Genomic DNA, 26,522 nt, shown 5'->3' with positions numbered 1-26,522 from the left:
AAAATAAAAACTGCAGTTGCGGCTCCCATATTTAAAGGTGGTGACCCCTGTCTAACTTTTAATCTATTAGTGTTCTACCTACAGTATCAAATGTTTTTGAAAATCTGTCGGCTAAGCAAATTATTGATCGTCTTAATAATAGTTCTTTCCAATTGCATCCAATGCAGTTTGATATAGGGCAAATCATTAAATAGAAAATGTATTCAAATTAACAGCGGCCCCCACCACTCCACCTTTGTCCATTAATGTCTTTACCTTCTCTATAAATAACATGCATTTACATCGCTTATACCAAAAGTTTGGACACACCTTCTCATTCAAAGAGTTGTCTTTATTTTCATGACTATGGAAATTGTAGAGTCACACTGAAGGCATCAAGGGCTATTTGACCAAGAAGGAGAGTGATGACCTGGCCTCCACAGTCACCAGATCTGAACCCAATCCAGATGGTTTAGGGGTGAGCTGGACCGCAGACAGAAGGCAAAAGGGCCAACAAGTGCTAAGCATTTCTCGGGGAACTCCTTCAAGACTGTTGAAGACCATTTCAGGTGACTACCTCTTGAAGCTCATCAAGAGAACGCCAAGAGTGTGCAAAGCAGTAATCAAAGCAAAAGGTGGCTACTTTGAAGAACCCAGAATATGACATATTTTCAGTTGTTTCACACTTTTTTGTTATGTACATAATTCCACATGAAATAATGTGTTAATTAATAGTTTTGATGCCTTCAGTGTGACTCTACAATTTTCATAGTCATGAAAATAAAGAAAACTCTTTGAATGGGAAGGTGTGTCCAAACTTTTGGTCTGTAATGTGTATATATATATATAGTACTAATTTTGAGATTTAGGGACTTTAGTTAATATATTCGTATGAATTATACTGTAGGTTTATTAAATCTAGGGTATTTACTATTTTTAAGATAAATAACATTCTGTGTTAACAAATTGCAATGTTTTGCAACACAGTTCTGTTAGTAACAGTAGACGTACTGGTGAAGTGACAGGTACAAGAAAAAAAGGAGAGACAGACATATTGGGAAAAATGGAAGTGAAGGTGCAGATCAAGAGACAACCTTTACTTATTTTTCCACAGCCCCAGAATAAGGATTTTTTTATGTAATGGTGATACAAATAATAGGGTTGTCTGTAGTGTCACAATATGTTGTGGGTGTATAGACTATAAAAAGGGGCCAAAAGTGTACCCTTTTTACCCCGAATAGATACATATTAGTACTCACCAGTCTCACCTTTGTAACCACCTGGATTATCACTTCTCTTGGACTCTATATACACTGGGGGACACTCATATTGGGACATTTCAGCAGACTTTTGCACTGTTTTAGGGTATGGTGCAATGGACTTTATGTTTGTAAAATCTCATGCGAATATTGTAAATACATAGTTCTTATTGAAACGTATCTCTCTTTTATGTCATTCTCTAATCACCTACAAAATCTCTGGCTTATGTCATACAGTGAGAGGTCCAAAGCTTGCTGTTGTCACATTTTTGCAACCAACAACAATAATCTGAGAGAGTCAGAAGTTCAGCATGATCATCACACAGTGTGTGTTTGCTGCTACAAGCCACATCTACTCACAGGCCAATAATAAAGCAACATGAAATCAACGCCACATGGCACCAAAACATATAACTGTGTCTCAACCCAGATAACAAAATTAGTCTGTCCCACTTGTGTGCTCCTGGGTCCTCACCCAGATCTGGCCCATATACCATGCTCTTAGAAAGATGAGTGTGGCCCAGATGTGGCCCAGAGATCATTATTAAATCAATAGCTGTGTCCCAGATGTGTCCCACTCGGAGTAGACTGAGAAACTGGAGTGTGTGGCGTATACATGCTTTCATACTCGAATAAAGACAATGAAGCTGTTTAAATGAACTGTTTTCATTTATTCACATATTTTTATTAAAAAAAGACAAACAATTTAATTATAAAGCAGTTTAAATGAACGATTTAAATTTTTCACATATTTTTCAAAGAAAGACTAACGGTTTAATTATTTTAAGTTGAACTATCAATAGGAAATATTACAACTGCATTACAATTGCACAGGAAATGAACGTTGAAAGAATGCATCACAACACTGTCATGATCAGTCAAGTAGGTTTGGAGACGAGATTTAGAATGGGCTCAGATTTTACTGTGGGAGATCTGTCGGTGTTAAACTGACCGTGTAAAGATGAGCAGCACTTTATGTGCAAGGCACAGTAATGGTTATCAGCATTCAGTTCTCTTCTATTTATGTATGGTACACTCTTTATTATTACATCAAACTATCATAAATAAAGAAGCCCAAGTGGCCTGTTATGTGAAGTGCAGGTGGGCGAAATGGTGAAGTGAAAGGAATTTATTATGTAACCATTTTTGATAATTATGCAGCATTGTGAAAGTGTCTTGTGCATATCAAGCCTGCGTTTATTTGATCAGAAATACAGAAGAAAAAATTATGTTTTTCTATTCTAATATACTTTAAAGTGTAATGTATTTCTGTGATGCTCCGCTGTATTTTCAGCATCATTCCTCCAGTTTTCAGTGTCACATGATCTTCAGAAATCATGAAAATATGATGATTTATTATCAGTGCTGGAAAGAGTCGTGCTGCATAATGTTTTTTATTTTGGGGTTCATTGATAAGTGAAAACTTAAAAAGGACAGCATTTATTCAAAAAAGAGATGTTTTCTAACAATATAAATCTTTACCACCACTGTTTCTATCGATTTAACAAATCCTTGCTGAATAAAAACCATTTTCTTAAATAAATAATATAATTCTGACCTCAAGCTTTTGACCGATAGTGTGAACTGTTACAAAACTTATATTTTAAATAAAATTCTTTTTTTTACATTTTATTGATCAAATAATCACAGGTGAAAAATATCCCAGGTTTGCAACATTGTTAATAAATCAGCATTGTATAAAAATGTATTTTAAAGCATATCAAAATTTTGATCAAATAAGTGCAGGCTTTGATGACCATAAGTGACTTCTTGCAAAAACATAAAATAGCAATATATCCAAAATGTTGACCTATAGTTTGTTGTCTCACTGTTGCATCATGGATGGTCACTTCTCTTGGACTGTATATATACTGGGGGTCATTTCAGCACTCTAGGACTGTATGCTTTTAACTGCCTTCATTGTGATGTTTTAAAGTCTCATGGGAATATTGTAAATACGTGATCCTTATTGAAAAGTATCTCTCTGTTGTGTCATTCTCTAAACACCTACAGATCTCCCACAGTAAAATCTGACCCTATCTTAAATCTGGTCACCCATCCTACCTGGCTGATCATTACAACATAAGCTAACAGCTCAAATCATCTTGGCATGTAGACTAGTCCTTTTGGCGCCTCTTCCTTCCTCCATCCCGGTCTGAGGCCAGGTGCAGCCATCTTTTCATCACGTTTTCAATTTCACTGTTTGTTGCCGTCGATGAAAAGACATTCTTCCGGACAGCATCTAATGAACACAAGTATAAAAATGAAGGACATTAACTACAGAAACAACTGACTTCAGCACCTTAGATGAAAAGGTTTAACTGAGACATTAAACCTCTCCATATCTCAGCAAATTAGGATTAAACAACTGCATAAACAGCTTTATCAGCTTCACACGTTTCTAACCAGACTGACTTTATTCCTGTCAGACATCTACAGAAATTCTTAGGAATGGCCACTTCTCATATATTGAGAAATGTGACTATATTTACTGTTGGATTAACGTGTATTCACACAAGTTATATTCACACAAGTTATGTTTCTGCGGCACAAAGTATTTGAGTTTCGTTTATGAGGAAAACTGTCTTGGTATTATTATAGAGGTGCATGTTGGTCAAACTCAAATTAGTTGAGGTGATTGGTTTCTACACACTGTAAACAAAAAACCTTGGTTTAACTCAAATACTTTGTGTAGCAAACACATTACTTCACTGAGTGAAGGTTACAACAGTAAATTAAGAGTTTGGTTCCAAAACACAGTAAATCCATTTGGATTCACTTGTTTTCTTTACCAAGAAAGTGGAAAGGTGAAAACCACTATTTTCTGTTTCAAATCCATTTTGTTCTTTAAAGATTTATTATAAAATTGTATATTTTTTTCCCCAAAATGCAATACATAAATCCATGATACTTTTTTTCTCAAAATGCAATAAATCGATTGAATCAATATGAAAGTTATTTTTCATATTGAAAAAGATGTAAAAGCACAACATAGTAAGTTCCACATCTGACAGCCTCTGAACTTGGTCAATGCTAATATTAGATACAGGGACTGGACTAAACATACATTCATCAGTCATCACTTCTACATTAATTCAACGGGTCATCTTATTAATGCTATAAATTAATTACAGCAATAAAAGAAAATGTCATCATAATAATGAGTATCACGTTAAACCACAGAAATTCCGAAATGATATTTCCCTTACATTCAACTTCCAAAAGTGCATTCATCTTTGCCATGTTACATTCATTTAGTTGACTAGTGCTATGTGCTGTCTTAACAAAAACATAAATGGCATTAATAAAAACACTAACACGGACAAGTTACGCAATATCATGTTCATAGTCAGTAATCTACATCTCTGTATATTATATGTCGATCCATCTGAAAGCACGTGATGGGGACTTTCCAGTACTATTAATCACAGAACCGGCTTTACTGATGAGATGTGCATGACCATCACATGAGATTTATCATGCAGCCTGTTTGTTGATCAAAAAGTACAAATTATAGTTGATAAAAAGTAGGATGCAGAGTGTATTCAAAGTGCTGCCATTTCCGTCTAGAGTGTGTGGAATGGTGCATTTTTACGGTTAACAATGTGAGGAATGGTTTGCTGTGATTGGTTGTTATGGTTTACAATGTGTGGAATGGTGCACTGTGATTGGTTGTTACGGTTTACAATGTGTGGAATGGTGCACTGTGATTGGTTGTTATGGTTTACAATGTGTGGAATGGTTTGCTGTGATTGGTTGTTACGGTTTACAATGTGTGGAATGGTTTGCTGTGATTGGTTGTTACGGTTTACAATGTGTGGAATGGTGCGCTGTGATTGGTTGTTACGGTTTACAATGTGTGGAATGGTTTGCTGTGATTGGTTGTTACGGTTTACAATGTGTGGAATGGTTTGCTGTGATTGGTTGTTACGGTTTACAATGTGTGGAATGGTGCACTGTGATTGGTTGTTACGGTTTACAATGTGTGGAATGGTTTGCTGTGATTGGTTGTTACGGTTTACAATGTGTGGAATGGTTTGCTGTGATTGGTTGTTACGGTTTACAATGTGTGGAATGGTGCGCTGTGATTGGTTGTTACGGTTTACAATGTGTGGAATGGTGCGCTGTGATTGGTTGTTACGGTTTACAATGTGTGGAATGGTGCGCTGTGATTGGTTGTTATGGTTTACAATGTGTGGAATGGTGCACTGTGATTGGTTGTTACGGTTTACAATGTGTCCCGTTCTGCTCCTGGAGGGCCACTGTCCTGAATTGAGCTCAGACCCCAACTAAACAAACCTGAAACACTACTAGAAACTTCAAATGAAGCCTGATAACACTTTACTGATGGCATGATTTAATAAGTGTTAAGGCTTTCTGATATTCTCTATGCATACAACAGAATCTCTAAGACATTTTCTAACATTTGTAAATTAAATTTGAAATGTATGATATCCTTACCAATAACAACATCCTTTATTTGCAAGGCCGCCAGGGATATTTTTCCATTCACCCCTCTCCAATTGATGCTTTTGGCCAAGTCATTTGAAATTGTTCGTTGCATTGTTCGCCACACAGTGTCCTTTGTATCAAACCCTCCAACTAGTCCTAGATGATTAATCTAAGAGAAACATATCATGATTACACTTCAGATAAAAACAGTACACCCCCAAAATTACATTTCTGAAAATCATTTACCCACCCTCCTGTTGTTAAAATTCAATCTTCAGAACACAAATGAAGACAAGTGTAGAATGTTTTCAGCAGTTAGTATCCATACAAAGAAGGTGAAAAATAACCTTTTATCGTTTAAACATTAATAACTTTAACGCTCCAAAAAGAACAACATTTGAAACATATCAGCATTGTTCTGAATCAACATAAATAATTTAATACGATGACAATTAAAGAAATAGCTAAGCCAAAAATGAAGATTTGCTGACTATAGTGCAGATGCACATGAACCATGACTTTGAGTGTCTAAACAACAGACGAAGGCTGCATCAAAACAATCCTTATTCGATCGTTTCGATGCAGCTGTTATCTGCTGTTTAGACACTCAAACCTGTACACCTGCACTCTTTATATTTAGCTCAGAGGTTCTTTTGATGAAGTAAGAAACACATCTTGGACAACCTGTGAGCAAATTATCAGCAAATTTTCATTCGTCTTTTGTTTTATTCGTACTCAAATTGCATGTGTTTAATGTTGTATTGATTTGAAACAATTTAGTTTGGAATATACATTTTTTTTGGTGAAAAATCTTTTAAAAAATCTTAATTTGTGTTCTGAAGATGAATAAAAGTCATGCAGACTTGGAACAACATGATAAAAAAAAAAAAAAAGGAAATTATAATTTTTTTGAGTGGATTTTAACTTCTTCAGGTGATATGCACTAATTGCAGCAAGTACAGTATAAACTAATGTGACATTTTCCACAAGATTGTTTTATTTTTTGACTCAACTGACCAGTTTTTCTTTGAAATCAACTGCTCGTAACTTCTGCTCCAACATATTAAGGGCCAGGAGGTCTTTGACTGGCAGAAGTCCGTGTTCAATCACATAATCGGTGTCCTGGGATTGCTTCGCATTGAGGATGCGCAGAATGGACTGTTGCTGATCAAGAATCATTTCTTGCTTTGTCAGCATTTCACGGATTAGAGCTGGAATGGTAATTTAAGATAATATAACGTGAACAAAGGGCAACAGCATGGAAATACATTAAATGCATCAGTCATGTAATTCAGTGTAGACTCTTGTACCTTCTGTCTGTATCTCTCACAGGAAGAAATGACTAAGAAATGTTTACCACATACTCAATATATAGGTTTGTACTAGGATTGGCACAATAGTTTTATTACAAATTTTACAGAATTATTAATTAGTTTACACTTTTATGCAAACATTTACCAATCTAGTGTGCTATTTGCATTTTAATAAATTTAATTACAATTACTAATTAAATACAAATACAAATAGTTCCTTGTATTTCATGATATAATATATGAATGTAATGTACACAAATGAGCCAAAACATTATTTACACTCCTTGAATCGTGTTGATCAAAATGAACACATCTTTCCGTAAACAAGTCATTTCGTACATTTAATTATCTTCTGAATTCAGTTAAAATGTAAAATCTGAAATAAAGAATGTAATACCCAATATTATGTATTATGAGGAACAGAAAGTCCTTTGCTCTTTTGTCACATCACATCCCTACAAGCTGAAGCTATGCAGTGTGTCCTGAAAACAGGATTAATTAGTTCACCTAATCATTTCTGTTTCCTGTAAATAAAAACAACAACAACAGGATGATGCACGTGTGATCAACACAAAATGAACAAATCCCTTGCTAAGACAACTCAGTGTTCCCGAGTCATATTACAGACTTATTCAAATGGAATGAATCGATCATGAATGACACATCACTAATAACATACTGTACTTACAGACAATAAGTTCAGGAGTGGGAGACTGATGAGTCCTCTGCTGTTTGTGCAACTGAGTCTGTTCAGGCTGTGCTGAGTGTAGACCTTAAGGAAAAGTATTGTAACTTTTATATGTCTTTTTTTCTACTAAAGCAAGGGGTTTAAAGCTAACCTTTCATTCATATATATGTCATAAGATTTTAGCCTATGCCAACTTACAGGCACTGATTTCAGGTGTCTGCTGAACACTGTTCCAAGAAACACCACTCTCTGGAAACAAAGATCTTGTAGGCTCTTGTGGAGCTGGTGAGATTACATAATAACAAAAACAGATACACTTAAAAAAAAATAGATCTCTGGGATGTACCGGAGATCTAAACAAAACTGAAAAATGTATAAATGAATTACTTCACTCACATTCATATGTCAAATCCTCAGGTTGCCAGATGGTGTGGTTGCTGGTCAGCATTTCTGCCAGGGATATCGTCTTGAAGGTGACCTCTTTCGTGGGTCGATTAAACTGTTGGACTGGTGGAGCAGCAGGAAAACCTGTGCTATCCTGCTGTAGAGCATCCTCTTCTTCAGAGTCCATCGAAAAAGAGCTCAAAAGTTGAGAGCGTGGCCTTTAAAAGATTAAAAATAATAATAATAATTCAAACTTTACTCTACAACCACACAAAACAAATGTCACCAAAAACATTTCACCTACCTTTTGCGTCTGACTTTTTTTCGGCCTGGTTCCTCTGTGTCTGACTGAATGTCCGATTGAACCTCAACCTCTCGAACCTTCCTCTTTCCTTCCTCATAGTTGTCTGTTAATAATAATAATAAAAAACATATTAAATCTTAAATTGCTATAAACATTCCTAAGACTACATGAATAAGAGATCATATCAGTGGTGAACAGCTCTCTAATTTGCAAGGACACTCAGTCATGACTTGGAGTCACCTGCTGCTTGATAATGAAACTGTATTTATCAAGAGGATAAGCTCCTTGAGATGAATCATCTCCTTTACAAGGGGGTCCTCAATATTCATAAATATACAAGTGACAGCTAAGGGTATTGATATTACCTTAAGAAGTGGCCAACAACATCTTCCATTCTGTACACAAACACTCGGTAACAACTCCAACACTTTGTACATATATAAATTTGAATAATTGATTTCAAAAAAGAAAAGCATGCTCTTTATACATCACTCCATGTGCTGTAAAGTGACTGCAACAAATCAGCCTTGATATGATAACCTCACCAACTTCGTTACATTTCCATTCAGCTCTACGTATTTCGAGCTAGGTGAGAGGTTACTCATCTAAAAGATCCCTATCTGAATGGAGTTTATTGGATAGTGAAAGAAAGGCTTCATGCGTTTATTTTCTCTGTAGATCACATAAACTTTCTCCTGACACTGAAGAATACTCATTACTAAACCAATGCAGCATCCAGTTTTGAAAGATATCTCCCATACTTTAGGATTAACTCTAGTGGCACCTATAACAGTCTCACAGAACTGACAAACTTCAATAAAACCTGGTGGGATTGGCTCATATTAACATTTGCCACAGAACTGTCCATTTCTGAGTCGTCGGATAACCTGTGATAGGGGATGGTGTGGACTTATCATTTTCTGTATTTGTCCCAATAAGTTTTCGAAAAGGAAACCCAGATATTAAGTCAAGTCTTCCATGTTTTTTGACATCCTCAGAAACTTGGGTTAGCCCATGTACACTGTAGCTAAGAAAATCCATACAATACAACTAAAATGCTTTACAAACGACACTAGGAAACTGTGAGCAGAGTCATTAAGACCTATACACAGAGTTGGACTGGAGAGAATAAAAATAGCCACAGATAACAACATAACATTGCTGTACACTGGTTCTGAAAGCATGTTATGAAGAACCACTGGACCGATGTGTATAACATTGATTACATTTTTTGTTATATATTAATCACATTTGTACCTGACATGTTTCTGTTGTCAGAATGTCGAAATAAGCCCTGGATGTATACGAGAGTGATCGGTTTGCAATCAAATGTGATAACTATTCGTAACTATATACAGTATTGTTCAAAATAATAGCAGTACAATGTGACTAACCAGAATAATCAAGGTTTTTCGTATATTTTTTTATTGCTACGTGGCAAACAAGTTACCAGTAGGTTCAGTAGATTCTCAGAAAACAAATGAGACCCAGCATTCATGATATGCACGCTCTTAAGGCTGTGCAATTGGGCAATTAGTTGAATTAGTTGAAAGGGGTGTGTTCAAAAAAATAGCAGTGTGGCATTCAATCACTGAGGTCATCAATTTTGTGAAGAAACAGGTGTGAATCAGGTGGCCCCTATTTAAGGATGAAGCCAACACTTGTTGAACATGCATTTGAAAGCTGAGGAAAATGGGTCGTTCAAGACATTGTTCAGAAGAACAGCGTACTTTGATTAAAAAGTTGATTAGAGAGGGGAAAACCTATAAAGAGGTGCGAAAAATGATAGGCTGTTCAGCTAAAATGATCTCCAATGCCTTAAAATGGAGAGCAAAACCAGAGAGACGTGGAAGAAAACGGAAGACAACCATCAAAATGGATAGAAGAATAACCAGAATGGCAAAGGCTCAGCCAATGATCACCTCCAGGATGATCAAAGACAGTCTGGAGTTACCTGTAAGTACTGTGACAGTTAGAAGACGTCTGTGTGAAGCTAATCTATTTTCAAGAATCCCCCGCAAAGTCCCTCTGTTAAAAAAAAGGCATGTGCAGAAGAGGTTACAATTTGCCAAAGAACACATCAACTGGCCTAAAGAGAAATGGAGGAACATTTTGTGGACTGATGAGAGTAAAATTGTTCTTTTTGGGTCCAAGGGCCACAGGCAGTTTGTGAGACGACCCCCAAACTCTGAATTCAAGCCACAGTACACAGTGAAGACAGTGAAGCATGGAGGTGCAAGCATCATGATATGGGCATGTTTCTCCTACTATGGTGTTGGGCCTATTTATCGCATACCAGGGATCATGGATCAGTTTGCATATGTTAAAATACTTGAAGAGGTCATGTTGCCCTATGCTGAAGAGGACATGCCCTTGAAATGGTTGTTTCAACAAGACAATGACCCAAAACACACTAGTAAACGGGCAAAGTCTTGGTTCCAAACCAACAAAATTAATGTTATGGAGTGGCCAGCCCAATCTCCAGACCTTAATCCAATTGAGAACTTGTGGGGTGATATCAAAAATGCTGTTTCTGAAGCAAAACCAAGAAATGTGAATGAATTGTGGAATGTTGTTAAAGAATCATGGAGTGGAATAACAGCTGAGAGGTGCCACAAGTTGGTTGACTCCATGCCACACAGATGTCAAGCAGTTTTAAAAAACTGTGGTCATACAACTAAATATTAGTTTAGTGATTCACAGGATTGCTAAATCCCAGAAAAAAAAAATGTTTGTACAAAATAGTTTTGAGTTTGTACAGTCAAAGGTAGACACTGCTATTTTTTTGAACACACCCCTTTCAACTAATTGCCCAATTGCACAGCCTTAAGAGCGTGCATATCATGAATGCTGGGTCTCATTTGTTTTCTGACAATCTACTGAACCTACTGGTAACTTGTTTGCCACGTAGCAATAAAAAATATACTAAAAACCTTGATTATTCTGGTTAGTCACATTGTACTGCTATTATTTTGAACAATACTGTAAGTAACTATATAACTACATAAGTGTTAAAGAGGTCATATGATGTGAATTCAAGTTTTCCTTTCTCTTTGGAGTGTTACAAGCTGTTTGTGCATAGATACAATCCCTAAAGTTACAAAGACTAAAGTCTCAAACCCAAAGAAATACTCTTAATGAAAGTTTAGACTCATCCACACCTTCCTAAAACGGCTTGTTTAACCTGTTTAGTCTGCATCAACTCTAGTGAAGTACAACCACACTTTGGAACGTTTTGCTCTCTCCGCCATCGTCACTCCGGGAGTTTTCATACAGTTATCTATGTGCCCATGAGAGATCTCGCAGATCTCACAGACAAACGTCTTAATAATATCGCAAATTAGAAATGTTTGGTGATATAAAATTTGCACGATAACATTATTAAGCAAAAATACATAATACATTAATTTTTTCCCCTCCAGTACCGAAGGCAGAACCGATAGCGTCAGATCTTACTGATAATTTGGTCTTTCATAATTTAGCCCCCTTCAATGATTGAGACTAAAGTCAAGTTTCATTGAAAAGGCTTGATATGATAAAGTTTTGCCTGACAACATTGGTGAGAACTGGCGAGTATTGAGCAAGAATACTATATATACTTATATATAGCAGCCGCTCACTCAGACAAAGATGCCAGGACCCAGGCATTCATCTTCCTCAATTTGGCCGGCTCAGAAGCCATCGAGCGAAGGCATATGCTCATGTAAGCAGCAGCCTTGTACGCAGGAGAAGAAGGTCAAAAACAGACCATCGTGGAGGCTGTATTCTGAGAGAACCCAGCATGTTTAAAACTGAATTTCCGTGAGTTTTGTTTTCCACAAACTAATGTAACTATTGAATGTCACAATTTAACATGAGAAAACTGGTGAAACTATACAGTAGAAGCTTACATCTGTGTGACTGAATGATTTAAGGAATCTGATCTGAGTGATTTAAGGAATAAATCAAAGACATGCAGATTTGGTGATCTAACAGATGAACTCATAAGAGACAGACTTGTATGTGGCATGACCAATGATGGCATGAGAAAATTCTACTGAGAGACAGTGCGTTAACACCAGCCAAAGCAATAGAACTGTGTCAAGTCCATGAATGGTCTGATCTGCATAAAAAAGTCTTGCAGTGACTAAAAGAAATGCTAATGTAGACAGTGTGTATCACAAGACAAAGGCTAAAATGTCAGAAAGGTCCACCTCTTATCGTACAGCCTCTCAGATCATAGTAAACTGTAGTAGTTGTGGAGGCAAGCATTTTGCAAAAAAATTAGAAGCTTATGGTCAGCAGTGCCATAAATGTAATAAGTGGAATCATTTAAAAAGTTATGTAAAACTACACCAAAGCACATGCTGAATAGACAAAGAAAAGCAGTAGACCAGCCAAACCAAAAGAAATGAGTCCGGTAAGTTCTCCTGACAAACGCCAAACCCAGACTCGTCTATCGGATTGGCAGACACTCCAGAGAACACATCTCCACTGCTTTAGAGTCCAGTGGCTGCGTTTACACCACTGCATACAACACTTTTCATTGCACATGGTGATGTACGTCTGGATGCAGCTGCTCAGCTATGGGAACACATTTCATGAAGTTCTCCTACGCACTGTTCTTGAGCTAAACTGAAGACCACGGTAGCTGCTGACTCTGCAGAAAGTTGGTGATTTCTACACACTGTGTGCCTCATCATGCGCTGACCCCACTCTGTGATTTTACGAGGCCTACCACTTCATGGCTGAGTTGCTGTTGTTCCCAATTGCTTCTATTTTGTTATAATACCAGTATAATAACAGCCATGAATGGACTTGCACAGGTGGCAACCTATCACAGTACTAAGCTTGAAATCACTGAGCTTCGAAAATCGACCCACTCTTTTAACAAATGTTTGTAGAAGCAGTCTGTATGTCTAGGTGCTTGATTTCACACACCTCTGGCCATGGAAGTGTAAAAACAGGACAGAAAATAGCCTATTACTTATAAATTATATGATTTTTTGATGTCAAAATCTTGAAAAAATTATGAAAAGACCTCGGAGAACAGTAAAAAATAACACCAAAGGCAGTTTATGAACCAGGGAAGTTGTGGCCTAGTGGTTAGAGAGTTTGACTCCTGACCCTAGGGTTGGCGGCTCGAGTCTCAGGCCCGCAATTTCCACGACTTTGCTGCCGTTGAGCAAGGCACCGAACCCCAAAAAACTGCTCCCTGGGCGCCGGAGCATAAATGGCTGCCCACTGCTCCGGGTGTGTGTTCACAGTGTGTGTGTGTTCACTGCTGTGTGTGTGCAATTTGGATGGGTTAAAATGCAGAGCACGAATTCTGAGTATGGCTGAATGTCACGTCACTTTTTTTCATCACTTTTGTTTAAAATGTATTCACTGTAAATACATTTAGCTAGAGTACAATTTAGTTTTACTAGAATTTAGTAGTAAGAAATTATTAGTAATCCAGTATTTTTATATCAACTATGCATTCTGTTAGTTTTGTGAATTTGTATGTTTCATTAGGTCTCATAGAAATATAGAGCCTAGTCTCATTAGCATAACATTGAAAGCTAACGCCATGTTTCCTCATGATATCTCCTAATTTTTAAAATGTAAAGCGTGAAAAGGAACGTGCTTAGTACTGAGCTTTGTGGTACTCCATACTGTACTTGTGATTGATATGATACATCTTCATTCACTGCTACAAATTGATGACAGCCAGACATGTAAGATTTGAACCATACCAATACTACATAATTTTGTAGTCTACTCAAAATAATGTTGTGGTCAATAGTGTCAAACACAGTGTTAAGATCCAGTAGCACTAATAGAGAAATACAACCATGATCGGGTGATAAGAGCAGTCTCAATACTACGATCCTGACTGAAAATCCTCACAGATATGGTCCAAATTAGCAAAGGCTCAGTAACTATAATGCAAGATCTAGTCAGGTCATCTGATCATAAAATACAGTTTAAAGGTTTGTTGTTGAGCTAGTTGGACTTCTGCCATCACCCACTGTAACACCACCAATAAGGAAGAGAGCCAATCCAATGCCAGTACATACGCAATAGTTCATTAGACAATTAAGTACATAAAATGCTGAAGAGTGGGATCACTCAGCCATCCACCTTTTCATGGGCATCGCTGGAAGGCCCAAGAAAGAGAGAAACAAGCGTTTCTTCATAGACTACCAAACTCCCCAAGATGCTTTCTCTATTCTGCAAATCATGCTTCACCACAGCCTCTGTACAAGCCTTTAGTGTGCAGAGTAACTTGCCACTAAGCTGAGAGAACACTCACTGTACATGGACAGAAGGAAGATGTTTCATTGTAGATATTCTGGAATGAAGTAAAATCTATGAATCTATCTATCATCCTCTTTACATCATTCCCGGATTAGTGAGGTCAAAATATACATTTAATGTAGGATCTAGAAAAAATCTTATTGTGATTAAACCAGAAACATGTAAAGTAAATGAACAAAAAAATTTTTTAAAGTTTGGGCTCACCTAAAGCAGTTATTGTAAATGAAATGATCACAGATAATAGTTTTGATGTACTCTGCTTGACTGAAACCTGGCTAAAACCAAATGATTATTTTGGTCTAAATGAGTCTACTCCACCAAACTACTGTTATAAGCATGAGCCCCGTCAGACTGGTCGTGGCGGAGGTGTTGCAACAATATACAGTGATATTCTCAATGTTACCCAGAAAACAGGATACAGGTTTAACTCTTTTGAAATACTTCTGCTAAATGTTACTCTGTCAGACATGCAAAAGAAATCTAATGTATCTCTTGCTCTGGCTACTGTGTATAGACCACCAGGGCCGTATACAGAATTCCTAAAAGAATTTGCAGATTTCCTCTCAGACCTTCTAGTTACAGTTGAAAAAGTGCTAATCATGGGAGATTTTAATATTCACGTTGATAATACAAATGATGCATTAGGACTTGCGTTTACTGACCTAATAAACTCTTTTGGAGTCAAGCAAAATGTCACCGGGCCCACTCATCGTTTTAATCATACACTAGATTTAATTATATCGCATGGAATTGATCTTACTGATATAGATATCGTACCTCAAAGTGATGATGTTACAGACCATTTCCTTGTATCACTGATATTAATTGATATTAACTATATGTCGCAGTGATACCGTCTGGGCAGAACTATTGTTCCAGTCACCAAAGAAAGATTCGCAAATAACCTGCCTGATCTATCTCAACTGCTATCTGTACCCAAAAATACACATGAATTAGATGAAATGACTGACAACATGGGCACTATTTTTCCTAATACATTAGAAGCTGTTGCCCCCATCAAATTGTAAAAGGTTAGAGAAAAGTGTACTGTGCCATGGTATAACAGTAATACTCACTCTCTCAAGAAAGAAACTCGTAGTCTTGAGTTCAAATGGAGAAAAACTAACTTAGAAGTTTTTAGAGTTGCATGGAAAAACAGTATGTCCAGCTATAGACAGGCTCTAAAAACTGCTAGGGCAGAGCATATACACGAACTCATAGAAAATAACCAAAACAATCCAAGGTTTTTATTTAGCACAGTGGCTAAGTTAATAAATTACCAGACGCCACCTGATTTAAATATTCCACCAACGTTTAATAGTAATGACTTTATGAATTTCTTCACTGATAAAATAGATAACATTAGAAATGCAATAGTGAATGTAGATTCTAGAGCGTCTAACACTTCAGTTTCATCCATCGCACCCAAAGATAAACTGCAGTGCTTTACAACCATAGGACAGGAAGAACTAAATAAACTTATCACTGTATCTAAACCAACAACATGTTTATTAGATCCTGTACCCACTAAATTACTGTAAGAGCTGTTACCTGTAGCCGAAGAACCGCTTCTCAATATCATAAACTCGTCGTTATCTTTAGGTCACGTCCCAAAACCATTCAAGCTGGTGGTTATCAAGCCTCTTATTAAGAAACCAAAACTAGATCCTAATGAACTGGCAAATTATAGGCCTATTTCAAATCTTCCATTTATGTCTAAAATTTTAGAAAAAGTTTTGTCTGCCCAATTGAGCACCTTTCTGCACAAAAATTATCTGTATGAAGAATTTCAGTCAGGTTTCAGGCCCCACCATAGCACAGAAACTGCACTTGTTAAAATTACAAATGACCTGCTCCTTGCATCAGATCAAGGCTGCGTCTCATTTCTAGTCTTACTTGATCTTAGTGCTGCGTTCGACACCATAGATCATGACATACTCATAGATCGATTACAAAACTATACAGGTATTCAAGGGCAGGCTCTAAGATGGTTTAGATCCTACCCGTCCGATCGCTAACATTTTGTTTACTTAAATGGGGAGTCTTCTCATTTATCATCAGTAAAATATGGAGTGCCACAAGGATCCGTCCTAGGTCCCCTTCTATTTTCAATATACTTGTTGCCCCTTGGTAATATTATTAGAAAACACGGAATTAGCTATGAAACTTCAAAATTATCTAAGCTAACAGAGTGTGTTAAAAATGTAAAAGATTGGATGACCAATAATTTTCTCCAATTAAATTAGGATAAGACAGAGATATGAATTATTGGACCAAAAACACTACACAGAATCTAGTAGATTACAATCTGCAACTAGACGGATGTACTGTTACTTCCTCTACAGTCAGAAATCTGGGTGTTATATTAGACAGCAACTTGTCTTTTAAAAATCATATTTCCCATGTTACAAAAACTGCATTCTTCCATCTTAGAAACATTGCCAAGCTCGAAACATGTTATCTGTTTATGATGCAGAAAAGCTAGTTCATGCATTCATGACCTCTAGACTGGACTATTGTAATGCACTTCTAGGTGGTTGTCCTGCTTCTTCAAAAACAAGCTACAGGTAGTCCAAAATGCAGCAGCTAGAGTCCTTACCAGGTCAAGAAAATATGATCATATTATCCCAATTTTACAGTCTCTGCACTGGCTACCTATTAAGTTCCGTATCAGTTACAAATTATCATTACATACCTATAAGGCCCTAAATGGTTTAGCTCCTGAGTACCTAACTAGCCTTCTACCACGCTACAACCCATCACGCTCCCTAAGATCACAAAACGCTGGACTTTTTGGTAGTTCCTAGGATAATAATAATTTTACTTTATTGGATCAGCAGCTATGCTAATGATGTCTCTATTTTGTTTCTATGTTTTGCCACGGCCAGTCTGGATCCAGAACACCTGAGAAGAGATGATGCTGACCTTCAGAGGACCTCAGATGATGCTAACCCTGATTATATATTAATAATGTTCATCATCTGGCTGATTACGTCTTGTATAAATTTTTCTACAAATTCTGTCAAACGTGTACAAACTGACAGTCACCACTTATAAGCTATTACTAAATATTGTAGAAACATAAGTTTCTGTAAAGTTGTCTTACAACGATTTGTATTGTAAAAAGCGCTATAAAAATAAACTTGAAAGGAATTGAAAATTAAATCATTCTGAATTATTATCTGTCACGATGTACTCTTGATAAGGATGGAGGTCAGAATTTTAAAGTTGTAGCAATGTTGGTGTCTGCAGTGTCCAACTTGTAGTGAGTTCCCGTGTTTGGTTGTGTTGCGACTATTTGCAGTGTTTCTGTTTTTGCAGCATGTTTTTGGTTGTATTGCGAGTATTTGCAGCACATATGTTGTCAAACTGATTAAGATGTTTTCTTAATTTGCTGGTGATTTTTCTATTTGCATTTATCTTCTTAATTTGCATCGTGCTGAGCTCTCTTGACCACCATACTTGAGCCATTATCAGAATTGGATTTTTGCCAACAATCCTTCACTTGTGCTTGTGTATTGCCATTCATGGACTTTAGTTACATTCAATGCTACCATTTCAGATAGAATTCATTGTCCCTTTTATACCAATTGCCTTTTTATGCAGTATCTAATTTCTCGTTTTAAACTGTGCACATACTATTATGTAAATGCTGAAAGTTTCTTTAAATGAAATTAAGGTATACTACTATGTTCCATTTTAGCCATTTTACACTTGAAATACACCTTTAACTGTACTTTAACTTTCCCTGCCAGCTCTTTTTTAAAAGTTGCCAGCCAGAGGCAGCATTTTTATACATTTTTCACAAAGGTTTCATGGCCCCCAGAATTTCAGTTGTATCAACATCTGAACATAGAGCATATCAAATGAAAGAACAGAACCTTTTATTTTAATATATATTTTTTTATTATAGCGTTACACATTCTTTTTTCAAACAACACTTGAATGTGGATAAGTTTAATAAAACAGCAACATTCTGAATAAAAAAATTGAAAGTTTTGTCAAAGGCTTGAGAACACTTGAAGTTTCCCACAGACTTGTCCCACTGCCTGGAATGAAATTGAATGCTTCTTCAAGTGCCTCCATACATGTAAAAACCACAGAAAGCTACTTTTAAAGAGTATTTATGTACATATTTACAGCTGGTCTATTCGCATGGGTTTAGCATTACCTGAGATAATTCTGGATCTTTTTTGAGAATGACATTGTTCTTAATTACTGAGATGGCACATTTAGAAGGGTAACACTTACTTTATCCCACCTCTCTATGTAAAACTAATCCTGTCTGAATAGGATTAACAAAGAACACAATCAGGATCCCACATTTACATTAATTTTCATAAGAATGTGTTAATGCAATGTTTTAATTAGACTGATCACAACTGAATTGTCTTTCTTCAGAGTGAATGTGCAGATAATCATCGTAATTGCCATTTTACACTGATCACAAACAAACGGTTTCTCTCCAGTGTGAATTCTCATGTGGCCATTGAGATACTTTTTCTTTTTAAAACACTTTCCACACTGAGAGCATTTGAACGGCTTCTCTCCAGTGTGATTTCCTGTGTGAATTTTAAGAATTTTTTTTTTGTGTAAAGCTCTTCCCACACACTTTGCAGGTGTAGGGCTTCTCTCCAGTGTGAATTCTCATGTGGATTTTAAGATTTTCATTCCTTTTGTATCTCTTCCCACACAGTTTTCAGGTGTAAGGCTTTTCTCCAGTGTGAACCGTGACATGGGCACTAAGGTAGATTTTCTGTTTAAAACTTTTCCCACACTGTAAGCATACGAACGCTTTCTCTCCGGTGTGAATTCTCATGTGAATGTTAAAATTTCCTTTTAGTGAGAAACTCTTCCCACACAGTTTGCAAGTGAAAGGCTTCTTTCCACTGTGAATTTTCATGTGGGCTTTAAGGCTGTCTTTTCGAATGAAACTCTTTCCACAATGCTGGCAGGCATAAGGCTTCTCTCCAGTGTGAACTCTCATCTGGAATTCAAGGAATCTAGTTTCTGTTTTTCCCTGGCCATAAACTCATGACATTTCTGATACAGATTTTTCTCTCCATTTCATTAAAGTGTTGACTCTCCTCTTTCAGTGACATCAGGTCTAAGGTGAAAGGAAACAAAAACAAGAAAACACCAATTTAACGGCACCAACACATGAAAGCCTTAAGACAGTAAAACATCAAATCCAACCGCATGTGCTAGATTCTATACCCAATAAACAACTAAACATTTGTCTCAGAACCTCTTGTCAATATTGTTAAAGTACACATGAAATCAAAATTGACTATATTTACTTTGTTCGCCTAAATTGATCGTTTTGTGCTGAACAATTCATCCATGCGAGTCAATCCACACAAAAAAAAATTTTGGCTTCATAATCTTTAATCAAAATCTGAAAATGCCCCTCCCCTCTGCATTGGAGGACCTTCACTGATGACGTAGGCTTGAGGAATTGGGTGTCTGCTTAATCCGTAACCACGCCCCTCCAACTGACAGTAGACAGGCTGCCTGTGTGTTTGCGAGCATTGACAGCGCGTGAAAGGAGAGATGGCGAGGAGGTGCATTTTTGGTTGTGGAACTCACGGAACACTTTTCCCTTTCCCTAAAATGCCCTCGTTACGGTCCAGATGGATCAATTTTATTACATTTCGAGGAAGGAGGGATAACAGAGTGTTCACGGATGTGCTTGAAGCACTTCACGCGCGAATACTTCAAAAATTGGACAGAACACGAAATGAGGTTTGTGAGATTTCTGTCATTTACAGATAACGCTGTCCCGTCAGTGTACACCTTTGGTACCTCACAAAGTTTGACGACGGTGAGTTGAAATGAACCATGTCTCATGCAATTGAACACACCTACTTATCTAGATCCAATCAGGGGCTAGTTGGAAAATAAGCCACACCCACTATTTTCCTCATTTATTATTCCGTTTCTCTCAGAAATACGTCACAACACTGGAGAAAATCCGTTTGCAACTTCCGTTTCACGGGGACTTTAATTATTTGCATTCTTTAGGACACATTCCAAGTACTTCAAAGCTGGCAATTATCAAAGCCAGGTCTACAGACTTTTTTTCCCCACTGGTGGTTCTTTTCCGACTAACTTTCTTAGTTGGTCATGTGACTTTTTTGTTACAGTTTATAGTTTTATGGAAATGAAAGAAGTTAACATTCAATCTGTTCTTTCTCATTAGTAGTATTATCTGTAATTAGAATTTTGTGGCTGGCTTCAGATGCTTGTTTGTTGCATGTTTTTTTTCCTCATAAGAATACCAACATGTCCACCTTTGGTTTAAGAAGAGGTCTTTTACTTCACTTTGACATGAAAACCATTAATTGTTTCTTCAATATTCGCTTAATTTATTTTGCTGTGCACAGCTTTGTGCTCCTGCTGACACAGCGAGTATAAACCAGGCTTTATCAGGCAATCAATGAATGGCGCACATTTATGCCAAGCAATTGCTTATGAACTCAAGTTGATGAATACTTAACTTTATGACCTTTATATAATATGTTTTTGTTTACACAATAAATTGTATTTAATTAAATTTTCATTTAGTTCATAGTAAACTACTGTCTGGCTCTGGCTGGGATGTTTCTCCACAGGAAGAAAAGACAAAGAACATTATTTGACATTGATCAATATATTTTTTAGTATCAGGCACTATATGACAATGGATGGTGGCCCATGGTCGGAAACAATATCTTCAGGGATACCAAAGTTGTGAAAGACATGCTGGAACAGGGCTTCGGCTGTCTCAATGGCCATGAGAAGGACTTTGACGGGAATCAATCGACTTTTGTTAACTGATTGACTGCAACAAAAATGCAGGTAAACCATTTGGACTTTGGGAGATCAGTCACAAAGTCGACTCTGACGTTGGACCATGGATGACATGGGATGGGCAAAGGAATCCGTTTACCAGTGGGGAGGTGATGTGGAGTCTTTGAGATATCGCGGACTAAGCAGTGGCGGACATACTGGGCCACCAGTACCAAGCTTGTAGGAACGAGAGAGTATGCTGGCTGCCTGGATGTCCAGAGCCTGAGAAAGCAGGGAGCCCAAAAGGGTTAGCTACAAGGAGGATGGAACAAAGGTTCTCTCTTCTGGGCCTCCCAGTGGAGCATATTCACAAAGGGTGGCAACATGGATCTGCTCTTCCAGAGTCCACTGGATAGGATTGACAAGGATGGCTTGAGGAAGGATTGGCTCTGATTTGGTGTGTTCTTTGGGAGAGCGGATATGAGACAGGGAGTCAGCTTTGAGGTTCTTATCTCCAGGATGGTAGGTGATCTTTAACTGGAAACAGGCTCTCTCCAAGGTACTGTGACAGCACTGCTCCCATGCCGGTGTTAGAGGCATCCACTTCCACCAGGAAGAGGCGTTGGGGATCTGGGTGAATGAGGATGGGAGTAGTGCAGAAGGCCTAGAGTTTCTTGAAAGTGGCCTGACCTTCCGGTTTCAGGATAGGGACTCTGGTAATCGACAGAGCATGGAACTGAGAGGAGGGGCTTAGAGGAGATTGAAATTCTGGATGAATCTGCGGTTAAAGTTGGCAGATTGGAGGAATCGCTGGAGTTCCTTGAAAGTCTATGGCCAGTCACGGATGGCCTGGACCTTCTCTCGGTCCACCTGAAAAACATCGGCACTGATGATGTAACTGAGGAACTGTACAATGGGTTAGTGTAATTCAAATTTCGAAAATCGAGTTTCAAGAATTACAGGCTGTGAGTGAGGCTGGTGAATGAGCGGTCTCGATGGGTTGGGAGGAATTTAAGCATGGAGAAATCTTTATGGCCCTCTGCTTGAAGTTTTCTAAGTCCACTGTGTCATCATATATGGCTATCATGGCCTGGATCTGGAGGTCCAAACCCTGGTGTAAGCGGTCAACAGCGCTGCCTTGTTCCATCCACTAGTGGCAGCCTTTGTCCGGAACTGCAGGGAATAGTCATAATTTGAGGAAGTGCCCTGACAAGGGCAAATGAGCTGACTGGTGACTGACAGTGAGACAGTAGATTGGCTACAGACTTCCTCAAAGTCGGCTGCAAAAGCATCGAAGGATCGTGCCCAGAGCAAAGCCCGCCTTTTGAGCAGAGATCATAAATGCCACCTTTGCTCACTCCGTGATAAAGAGAGCACAGCTTCAAGAGTGGCAACCAGCTCTTCGAGGATGTTCACTGCGTTCAGGGCTCCATCCCCAGTCCTTGTATAGCTTGGTCTTCAAATACACTTGTAAGTGCAAAAACAGCAGGTTTATTTACAACTGGCAGGTTAGAAGGGAGCAGAGCAACGAGTCCAGTTCAGTAAGTGGGGAATTGTAAGGGGTTAAGCAAAGAGTTACTTTTATCTTTCCATGGGATCCCAGGGGAACAGAGGAGCACAGAGACGATGGAGCACAAGAGTCAAGGAGATTGTGGAACAGTATGCTGGAGCTAGAGACAGAAAGGTATCACAGGTGAAAGTCGTGCAGGAAGATTGCAAGGATATAGCGCTCTTGATGAATGGAGACAGGTGGTGGTGATCAGTAATCAGGGGATTGGGATCTGGTGAGCATGGTTGGCAGTGATTGAGTTTTGCTGAGCGTGGTAACCGGTGATTATGACTACCTGACAGCTATTGGATGTGGGTTGACATATTTATTTGGGAAACTGTTTTCTTCAGTTTATGAGTTAGCTAGGGAGTAAGGAAAGACTCCTGTATTTTACTTGGGATTTCCTTTGTAAGGCAAGTTACAGTTACCCCTATCTGTCAGAATCACTTTTGTTTGTTATTTTGACCTAAATCTCTTTCTGTTCATTTTTTTATATATATAGAACCACTGTTGTGAATATTGTGAGCTCCCAACAGGAGAGGGAGAACACAGCGGTTTAAATCATGGTACCTTATTCTTTAATTTTTTCTTTTGACATTGACCTCTCCAACTCTAGACTGATAAGGTTGTGACACGACAGTAGAGGCATTTATTGATGCTTTTGGTAAATGCACCCTTGAACAAGTTTGACTAGTTTAGTAATAACCATGAGTAGTAAAACTGTGTACAAGGCAAGATTCAAAAATAAATGATTCAGTGTCGAGGAACTTGACAGGTCCCAGAAAAGATTACAATTATTAACAAAGAGCAGTTTCTGTTCTTTACACTATGACAATAACCAATAGAATATCCTAGGATTTTTTGTGCTGATGGCCTGCACCCCAGCAGAGTTGGAGCAGAACTCCTGCCAGACAACATCTGCAGGATGCTATGCTCCACTTTATCACCCAGGCAACTGAAGATGAACACCGAGCCGAGCTAGATAAAGAACCGTTTCTGTCAGACGTGTCCGATTCGTGAACCGAGGAGCTGATGATACTGCACATGTGTGATTCAGTGTGAAGAAGACTGACACACGTCTGAACTGAACTGATTCTTTTGGTGATTGATTCTGAACTGATTCTGTGCTAGTGTTATGAGCGTGGGTAAACCGAATGCTTGAATCAAGGGCAATCATCGCAAATGACGCCATTACATCGAGCGCAAAAGAACCGGTGAACCGTTTTCTTCAACCAGTTTGTTGAATCGAACTGTCCGAAAGAACTACTGGTGATCCGAACACCGATGCAACCGGTTCTTCACTTGAGAACGAGTCAGTCTGTTGTTTGTTATCTGGCTCGGCTCGGTGTTCATCTTCAGTTCTCTCTTCACAGCAGTTCAGTCAGTGAACTGTGAGTAAATGAATTACTCTGGGATATTGGTTTGTTTGAACTCAGAGGGAGTGTCAGCCACATTAAAAAAAGTTAACAGCTTAATTCATTTGTGGATTAATGCGTATTAGAGATGTGAAGAGTTTAAAACGATTCAGTTCGATTTGGTGAACTGAATGATTCGTTTGCAAACCGGATATCCAGACTGCTTTGATTTTAACTCTCTCTCACAACAGACACGGAAGAGAAGAGTAAAATAGTTTTTGCTATTTTTGGACCAAAATGTATTTTCGATGCTTCAATAAATTCTAACTGACCCTCTGATGTCACATGGACTACTTTGATGATGTTTTTCTTACCTTTCTGGACATGGACAGTATACCGTACACACAGCTTCAATGGAGGGACTGAGAGCTCTCGGACCAAATCTAAAATATCTTAAACTGTGTTCCAAAGAAAAACGGAGGTCTTACGGGTTTGAAACAACATAAGGGTAAGTTATTAATTACATAAATTTGCTATCTGAGTGAACTAACCCTTTAATGCATTAGAGCATGTAGCAAAATAGGAATTTTAGATAACAGTCCTTACCAGGTCAAGAAAATATGTCCATATTACCCCAATTTTACAGTCTCTGCTCTGAATCAGTTACAAAATATTAAAAATATTTCAGAGAAGCACAGATCTGTGAACAGCAGTAAATCTCCATCCAAACTCCAGAGGGCGCTCTCTCGTGGAAACTCCACATATGCCCCAAAGAAGAAACCCAGGAATTGCCTATTGCTGCAGTTTGAATAAACAGATTTAACAGCTTTCATTGATTCTACATAACTACTAAACACAGAACTATGTTAAAATATGGCTTATCGGAGTTCATATTATTGAAATTTTCATTCAAATAAAGTATATTTATAATGCAATGCCTTTAAGGCTGCTTAGAATACTTTCTAGCTTTAGGACTCTCTGATCAGCTAAAAAATTTAACTGAAATCGGCTAAATCTGTATAAAGGACTTTAAAGAGATTGACTAATGAAACAGAGTGGGTTTTACAAGCCTGTATCAACCTCACCGATTGGAGTGTTTTTGAAGCTGCATCAAATGATCTGGACGAGCTCACAGAGAATGTAACATCTTAAATCAGTTTCTGAAGACTTGTATTCCTACCAGGACTCACTAAACCTACAACAATATGCTTACAGGACTGGGGACAGGGTCATGTATAAACAGACCAAATACACACTGGAAAAGGAGATCAGATTGGCAAATAGGAATTATTCTGAAAAGCTAAGGATTGAGTTCTCTTCCAATGACTCCGCATCAGCGTGGAAAGGTCTGAAAGACATCAACAACTACAAGACTCTGTCCTCCAGCATTGTGGAGAATATACAACTGGCAAATGATCTGAATGAGTTTTACTACAGGTTTGAAAAAATCCAGCACCCGTAGAATCAGCACCGGAGCTCCCCAGGGCTCTGTTCTCTCCCCTCTGCTCTTCTCCCTGTACACTAATGATTGCACGTCTAAGGACCCCTCTGTCAAGCTCCTGAAGTTTGCAGACGACACCACACTCATCGGCCTCATTCAGGACGGTGACGAGTCTGCTTACAGACAGGAGGTAAAAGAGCTGGCTGTCTGGTGCAGTCTCAACAACCTGGAGCTTAACACCCTCAAAACAGTGGAGATGATCGTGGACTTCAGGATTAACGTGGACATTCACATTAACTCAAATTAACTCAAACAAAAAAAGGCCCAGCAGAGGTTGTACTTCCTTCGCCAGCTGAGGAAGTTTAACCTGCCACAGGAGCTGCTGAAACAGTTCTACTCCACCATCATCGAATCCATGCTCTGCACTTCAGTAACTGTCTGGTTCAGCTTAGCTTCTAAATCTGACCTCAGAAGACTACAGAGGGTAGTCCGGACTGCTGAGCGAATCATCGGTACAACCCTCCCTTCTATTCAAGAACTGTACTTATCCAGAGTGAGCAAAAGGGCTGCCAAAACAAGCATGATATTACTGCGGGTTGAGTCTTTAATAAGACATACACCAACCCCAACCCCAAACCTAACTGTACAATATTAAAAATACAGAAATGGTAGTGAGATCTGAAAGACAGTATTATTTGTCAGAACCCCAGATTAACCCAAAAGCTTATACTGATACTAAAATGGA

At 38.1% G+C, this 26,522-nt stretch overlaps 2 protein-coding genes across 2 annotated transcripts in view; one reads left to right on the top strand and one right to left on the bottom strand.

The window, feature by feature from the left end:
- LOC113066531 (gastrula zinc finger protein XlCGF57.1-like) overlaps positions 1-26,522 on the top strand; it is a 1,043,158-nt gene that overhangs the window by 197,600 nt on the left and 819,036 nt on the right. The window lies entirely within an intron of this gene.
- Positions 1,889-26,522, bottom strand: part of LOC113066679 (uncharacterized) — a 30,974-nt gene continuing 6,340 nt past the window's right edge. The window contains exons 3-9 of the mRNA XM_026238635.1: positions 8,380-8,482; positions 8,088-8,293; positions 7,890-7,973; positions 7,692-7,775; positions 6,708-6,901; positions 5,700-5,859; positions 1,889-3,480 (exon numbers count right to left, since the gene is read on the bottom strand). Coding sequence (XP_026094420.1) covers positions 3,356-3,480; positions 5,700-5,859; positions 6,708-6,901; positions 7,692-7,775; positions 7,890-7,973; positions 8,088-8,293; positions 8,380-8,482 — 956 coding nt within the window. The 3' untranslated portion in view covers positions 1,889-3,355. The remainder of the gene's footprint in view (positions 3,481-5,699; positions 5,860-6,707; positions 6,902-7,691; positions 7,776-7,889; positions 7,974-8,087; positions 8,294-8,379; positions 8,483-26,522) is intronic.

This window comes from Carassius auratus, chromosome 4 (genome assembly GCF_003368295.1).
Source record: "Carassius auratus strain Wakin chromosome 4, ASM336829v1, whole genome shotgun sequence".
In the NCBI taxonomy this organism is placed as follows: Eukaryota; Metazoa; Chordata; class Actinopteri; order Cypriniformes; family Cyprinidae; genus Carassius; species Carassius auratus.
The sequence above is the reverse complement of the archived record's forward strand: the minus strand, read 5'-3'. Positions and strand labels throughout refer to the sequence as shown.